Below are 7,173 nucleotides of genomic sequence, written 5' to 3' on the forward strand. Positions count from 1 at the left end.
CTCCTCCTTCTTCTTCTTCTTCTTCTTCTTCTTCTTCTTCTTCTTCTTCTTCTTCTTCTTCTTCTTCTTCTTCTTCTTCTTCTTCTTCTTCTTCTTCTTCCTCTTCTTCCTCTTCTTCTTCTTCTTCTTCTTCTTCTTCTTCTTCTTCCTCTTCTTCCTCTTCTTCTTCCTCTTCTTCTTCTTCTTCTTCCTCTTCTTCTCCTTCTTTTCTTCTTCTCCTCCTCCTCCTTCTCCTCCTCCTTGTCCTCCTCCTCTTCATCCTCATCTTCCTTCTCCTCTTCCTTCTCTTCCTCTCCCTCCTTTTCCTTCTCTTCCTTCTCCTCCTCCTCCTCCCTCTGCTTCTTCTTTCTATATATCTGATAAAGATCTTCTTGATCTTTATCTCTCTTTACAGTACTTGGTTAAATTCTATTTTGCATGATGTAAGCATAGCTATTATTTCTACTCCCTTTTTTCATTTGTATGGAATATCCTTTTCAGTCCTTTCTTTTTGTCAGCTGAAAGGTGGAGAGAGTCTCTTATAAGTGCTATATCGTTGATGATGATAGAAAACTTTTAGAGCTTTCTATCATGTGAACCCCCAGCTGCAGCTTATATGCCATAGGTCTCCCACCACTGCTTGATATAGTTGGAATTTCCCCCCACTAACCTATTTAGCCACTCTGTAGCTTTTGACTGGAGAAATTAATCGGTTTACGTTCAAGGTAATTACTTTTACTCTCTTTTTTTTGTATTTAGCACACAGTCTACAGGGTCTACAGGGTCTCACTACATAGATTGGACTCATAGGGATCCTCCTGTTTTCAACCTCACAAGCACTGGGATTACAGGCATGTGCCACCATGCCCAGTATCAGTTACCATCTTAGTGTGTCCTGGGAGCAGGGCTGGCACGGCAGGCCAGGGATCAAACCTCAGCCACTGTGTCCTGCCTAAGCAGGTGCTGTAGTCTGCTGAGCTATCTGGCTGGCCCTCAAGGTAATTATTTTGAATTAAGGACTTATACTGACATTTTGCTTTTTGTTCTCTAGGTACATTTTTCCTTCTTCCTACCTCATTCTGTCTATTTTTTTTTTTTCTTTTCAGAACTGGGGATTGAGCTCAGGCCCTTGGGCTTGCCAGGCTTTCTGTCTGCTTTGGTGAATTAAGGTTATTCTGGAGTGTTTTGAGCACTTTATGTGTGTATATCTGTTACAAGTTTTAACTTTGTAGTTACAGTAGAACTCACACAAAGCATCTTATAACTATATCAGGCTATTTTAAGTAGATAAAAATTTTAATTTTACTTATATATAAAAGTCCATTTTTTTTACTACCTGCCCCTCATATTTTATGTTTTAATGTCATAACACATCTTTTTATAATTTGTATCTCTTACCAAATTATTTCAGTTACATTATTTTTACTAGTTTTGTGAAGAAGGCTTCTGGACATAGATCTAAACATTGACTTTTTAAAATGTGACCTCAAAAGCACAGGCTATAAAAAAGCAAAGATAGACAAATGGAATCACAGCAAACTACAAAGAGCCTGTGCAGCATGGAATGAAGAGAGCGAAGAAATAACCTACAGAATGAGAGACAATATTGTCAAGCCATACATTTGAAAGTGGTTCATATTCAGCATATATAAAGAATCAAAGAATTCCAAAACTAAAAATTAAATAAATAAATAAAAATGAGTAGAAGTGGGTGGGCTGCCACATGCCATAATCCAAGCTATGCAGGAGCCTGAAACAAGAAGATTGCAAATTTGAGCTCAGCCTAAGAAACTCAGCAAGATCCTGTCTCAAATTAAAATTTATAAAATGGCTGGGCTGTAGCTCAGTACTCCCTGGTTTTGATCCCCAGTACCAGAAAAAATGAACAGAGAACTCAAATTTATATTTCTCAAAAGAAGCCATGAAGTATGGCCAACAGATGTATGAAAAATGCTGATCATCAAGAAATGTAAATGAAAACCAATGAGATGTCATATTATAGCTCTTGGAATGGCTATTATCAAATAGATGAAAGGCTTGGTGAAGATATAGAGAAAAGAAACCCTTTCTGCAAGATGATAAAGATGTAAATTAGTACAGACACTGCAGAATAAAGTACAGAGGTTCCTTAAAATAGTAAAATAGAACTACTAGACAGTACAATCTTATTTTCTGAATAAATATTCCAAATGCAATAAAATCAGCATACCAAAAAGATATCTGCACTCCCATGTTCACTGAAGCATTATTCACAACAGGCAAAATATAGAATCAAACTAAGTGTTTACTGATGGATGAATGAATAAAGAAAATATGCCATGTATATCCAATGAAATACTATTTGCCCTCCAAAGAGAAAGAAATCATCATTTATAACAAGTGGATGAACTTGCACAACCTTGTGTTAAATAAGCCAGGGGCAAAAAGACACACATTACATATGTGACATATATGGAATCTAAAAGAAGTCAAACTCATTGAAGCAGACAGTAGAAGGGTGGATGGTATAGTCTAAGCTTACACTGTCTTCAGAGAGATGTTTGCCAAAGGGCACACGTTTCAGTTAGCCAGGACAAGTAAATTCTGGAGTCTTATCTTAAACCATGGTGACTATAATTAATAAGAATGTATTACATACTTGAAAATTACTAGCAGTATAAGACTCAAGTATTACCCCCATTCATACACAATAACTATATAAGTTGGTAAGTATAATGATTAGTTCTGTTTTGGTAATCATATTACAATGAATACTTACATTTATCAAACTACCACATTGCATATTTTAAGTATATACCTTATTGAAGATGAATACATCAGAGTATAGCCTTACAGAATCTATCTCTGAAGTAAACTATAAGTGATATTTACTACTATACATTTAGTGGCTTACATTAATAATAGTGGTCTCATAAGATGTAATCACTACATACTACAAGAGAAGAGCCCTGGGAACGCCAACCAGCAGAAGTGCAATAAGGGTGGTGTCACTCAACTCCTGTGGAGTTCTCAACTTGCCACACATTGCCTTAGATGTTTGTCCTCCTGGATTGTGGACCTTATTTTGTCCCATTCCTTTCTAACCCTCTTTTTGTAACTTTTGGAATGGAAATATTTACCTTGTACCATTGAAAGTTGGAAGTGTTTGGCTCTGTTTTCATTTTCCCAGGGGTTTGTGGCTAGTAATCAGAAGAGTCCTAGAATAGCAAAAGCAATCCTGGGCAGCAAAGGCAAGGAATGATGCATCACAATCCCTGACTTGAAATTATACTATAAAGCTACTGTGATAAAATTAGCATGGTGGAGAAAAAAAACAGACCTGAGGACCAGTGTAACAGATAGAAGATGCAGACTCAACTACAGATACACCCAACTACCTTATCTTTGAAAAAGAGGACAAACATGTCTACTCTTCAATAAATGGTGTTAGAAAACTTGCTCTTTATATGAAGACTAAAACTAGACCCACGTCTATCACCATGAACTAAACTACAGTCAAAATGGATCAAAGATCTAAATATTAAAACAGAAACAGTAAATTGGAAAAAGTAGAGCTGAAGACATAGGGGTAGGCGGAGACTTCATGTCCAGAACCCAAACTGCATAGGAAACACCTCAAAGAATCAACAACTGGGATCTCATCATGTTAAAAACCTTTTGCACATTAAAAGAAATCACCAATAGAATGAAAAGATAACTCACAGAGTGGCAAAACATTATCCAATTGTCTCCCAGACAAAGGATTTCTATCTAGAACACAGGAAAAATTAGAAAAATCAAAATTCAAAGACCCAATAAAAATGGATATCTGAGATGAACACAGACTTCTTTGTTGAAGAAGTACAAATAGCAAATAAATACATTTAAAAGGTGTTCAACATCATTGGTCATTTGAGAAATGCAAATTAATGTAACACTGAGATTCCATTTCACTCCAGAAATAATGGCCATCATCAAGAAATCAACCAATAACAAGTGCTGAAGGGACTCTGGAGGAAAAAGAAACCCTTCTTCACTGTTGGTAGGAGTGCAGACTGGTGCAACCACTATGGAAATAAGTGTGAAGATTCCTCAAGAAACTAGGATTAGAGGTTCTATTCCACTCAGTTATTCTCCTCCTGGGTATTTTTTCCAGAAGAATTAAAACCATCATAACACAAGAATTAAAAACATCATGAGAGATATATGTGCACCCATGTTTATTTATTTTTATTTTTAAAGAGAATACAAATGAGAGTAAAAAAATTATCAACAATAGAGAATTTCACCAAACAAAATGATAGAAATTCAACAACGGTTGTTATATCGCATATTGTTGTCTTCAAATTAGTTGTTCAGATTACCGATAGAAACCTAGAAGTTTAGTCAGAAATTCTAGGAAATTGCCTCCTGACCCGCACTCCAGCCAGTGCCCAGGCCTGGCATGTGAGTGGAACTTCCTCCATCAGACAGGCCCTGCGTGGAACCCTGCGGCAGAACCCCCTGCAGAGAGGCTAGCGGCAAGACCCATCCAGCTGATCCAGGAGCAGAGCATCTTGCCAGAGTGGCACAGAGGGCTCACTTCCAAGGGCTGCAGCAGGAAGAAGTGGAGCACAGCAGCCAGACCCAAGCCACACCCACCTGGACGAATTTGAACTTGGTAGATCCAGACCTGCTACTAAGGTAATAATTGTATCCAAGCTCTGCACGAAAGGCGAGAAGACAGTGCTATACAAGATGACAAAGAGCAGGAGCAAAATGCATTCTCAGATTCCGAGCCCACCCAGAACAAATGCAGGAGACCCTAGCATAGAAGAAATTGAAAATCACACACTTGAAATCTCTGAAATAATAGCATCTGAAGTAGAAACAACTGCACAAAGGTATACCTAGATTATAAGAAATTAAAATGAAGAAAGGAAATTTAGGAATTAATTGTTCCTTTTAATGGATCAACAATTATCCAAGCTATCTCATTTATAAACATGTATATTTCTTTTTCCCTTCCTTCTTACTTTCTTTTCTGCTTTCCCTTATTCCAGTCATTTCTTCCCTTTGAACAGTTTCTTTTGCCTTTTACTGTATCCATTGTAACTTTCAGATCCTATTTACTCTTTCAGGTTCTTACACTAGAGAGACAGTAGGATGTTTACACATGTGGGTCTGATTTATTGCACTTAGGAGTATAGTCTCTAGTTGCATCCATTCACCTATAAAAGTCTCGAGTTTATCTTTTTTATAGCTTAGTAATACTCCACTGTATAAAAATACCACTTTTTTTTTTTTTTTTGGAAGAACCAGGGATTGATCTCAGGCCCTTATGCTTGCCAGGCAAGCGCTTATTGTACTGAGCCATGTCCCTGCCCCCTACCACATCTTTTTAATCCATTCCTCAGTTGATGGGCATTTGGGTTGTTTCCAAGATTTTACTATGTCAAATAAAGCTGCTATAAACATGGGTATGCATATATCACTCTGGCATGATGTTTTCAGGTTTTCTGGAAAGCTACCCAGGATGGGAATAGAAGGGGGAATAGGACCTCTAACCCTAGTTTGAGGAATCTCCACACTGATTTCTGAAATGGTTGTACCAGCCTATATTCCCACCAATAGTGAAGAAAGGTTCCTTTTCCCCCATAATCCATCTAACATTTGTTCTTGGTTCATCTCTTGATGATAGCTATTCTTTCTGGGGTGAGATGGAATCTCAGTGTTGTTTCAATTGGCATTTCTTGAATGACCAATGATGTTGAACTTTTTTATATATTTACGCCATTGATATTTCTTTATCTGAGAAGTATGTACTCATCTCAGATGCCCATTTTTTTCACTGAGTCTTTTATTTATTCTTTATATATTGTAGATAGAGGTCCTTTTTCTGAAAGTCAATCAGCTAAAAATTTCCCCTCATTTTGTGGATTTTCTTTTTATTCTTTTGGTGATTTCTTTTGATATGAAGAAACTTTTTTAAAAGATGTGGTCCAGTTGTTGATTCACTGAAGTATTTCCTGGGCAGTTGGGTTTTGTTCATGAACTCTCCACCTACCCCTATGTCTTCAAGATTTCTGCCTACTTTCTCCTTCAGTAGATTTATTGTTTCTGTTTTAATATTTAAATCTGTGATCCATTTTCAATTTTATCCTTTGGCCATATTTTCCAGCATATTTATTAAAGAGGCTATCTTTCTTCCAGTGAACATGCTGAGCTCCTTTATCAAAGATAAGGTGGTTGAGTGTGTTTATAATTGTGTCTGCATCTTCTCATCTGTTCCTTTGATTCTCAGGTCTGCTTCTTTGCTAGTACCATGCTGATTTTATCACAGTAGCTTTGCAGCATAATTTTTAAAATGTATTTGGTACAGGGTCTCACTACATATATTGGACTTGCAGTGATCCTCCTGCTTCAGCCTCCCCAGTGCTGGGATTACAGGTGTGTGCCACCATGACTGGTCTTGGTGGCTGACTCCTTGTGCCTGGGGCAGGGCTGGCATGGCATATGGTACCAAGAATTGGCATGGCATATGGTACCCCAGCCCTTGCACTTGCTTAGGCAGGTGCATAGACCGTTGAGCTATCTCTGTGGCCCTCTATTATAATTTCAAGTCAGCTATTGTGATGCTTCCTACCTTTCCTTTGTTGTTCACGATTGCTTTTGCTATTCTAGGTCCCTTCTGGTTCCAGACAAATTTTAGAAATGTTTCCTCTGCATCTGCGAGGAACATTAATGGTATTTTAATTGGGATTGCTTTAAATCTGCATAACAGTTTTGGGAGTATGGACATTTTCACAATGTAGGGTCTTCCTATCCATGAGCAAGTGATAGATTTCCATTTTCAGAAATCCTCTTTTGTCTCTTTCTCAGAGCACTGTAATTTTCATGTATAGATGTTCCACTTCCTTTGTTAAATTGATTCCTAAGTATTTTACTTTTTTGGATGTTATTGCGAAAAGTGTGATTTTCTTAATTTCTCTCTTGGTGCACTTGTTATATCATCCCCCTAGTGTAAAAAGCTGAAAGAATGGCCGGCGAGATAGCTCAGCAGTCTAAAGTGACTGCTTAGGCCAGCTTAGGCAGGTGCAGGGGACTGCAGTTTGAACCCGGGCACTGTATGCTGCTGCACCAGCCCTGTGTTCAGGGTGGGCTGAGTGTACCCCCTCCCAAAAAGCTGAAAGAATAAAAAGACCCAAAATGTGCAATTGATATTGTGAAATGAGA

At 37.8% G+C, this 7,173-nt stretch overlaps 1 protein-coding gene across 1 annotated transcript; it reads left to right on the plus strand.

Annotated features, from left to right (window-relative positions):
• Window positions 1–2: 2 nt before the first annotated feature.
• Window positions 3–194, plus strand: LOC111813810 (uncharacterized protein DDB_G0271670-like; the record flags this gene model as incomplete). The annotated part of the gene is made up of 1 exon (XM_023705719.1): window positions 3–194. A coding segment is annotated over one exon (192 nt), but the record flags the coding sequence as incomplete, so codon positions are not given.
• Window positions 195–7,173: the final 6,979 nt, after the last annotated feature.

The sequence above is a fragment of the Octodon degus genome, unplaced genomic scaffold (assembly GCF_000260255.1).
Source record: "Octodon degus isolate 3935 unplaced genomic scaffold, OctDeg1.0 scaffold00227, whole genome shotgun sequence".
In the NCBI taxonomy this organism is placed as follows: Eukaryota; Metazoa; Chordata; class Mammalia; order Rodentia; family Octodontidae; genus Octodon; species Octodon degus.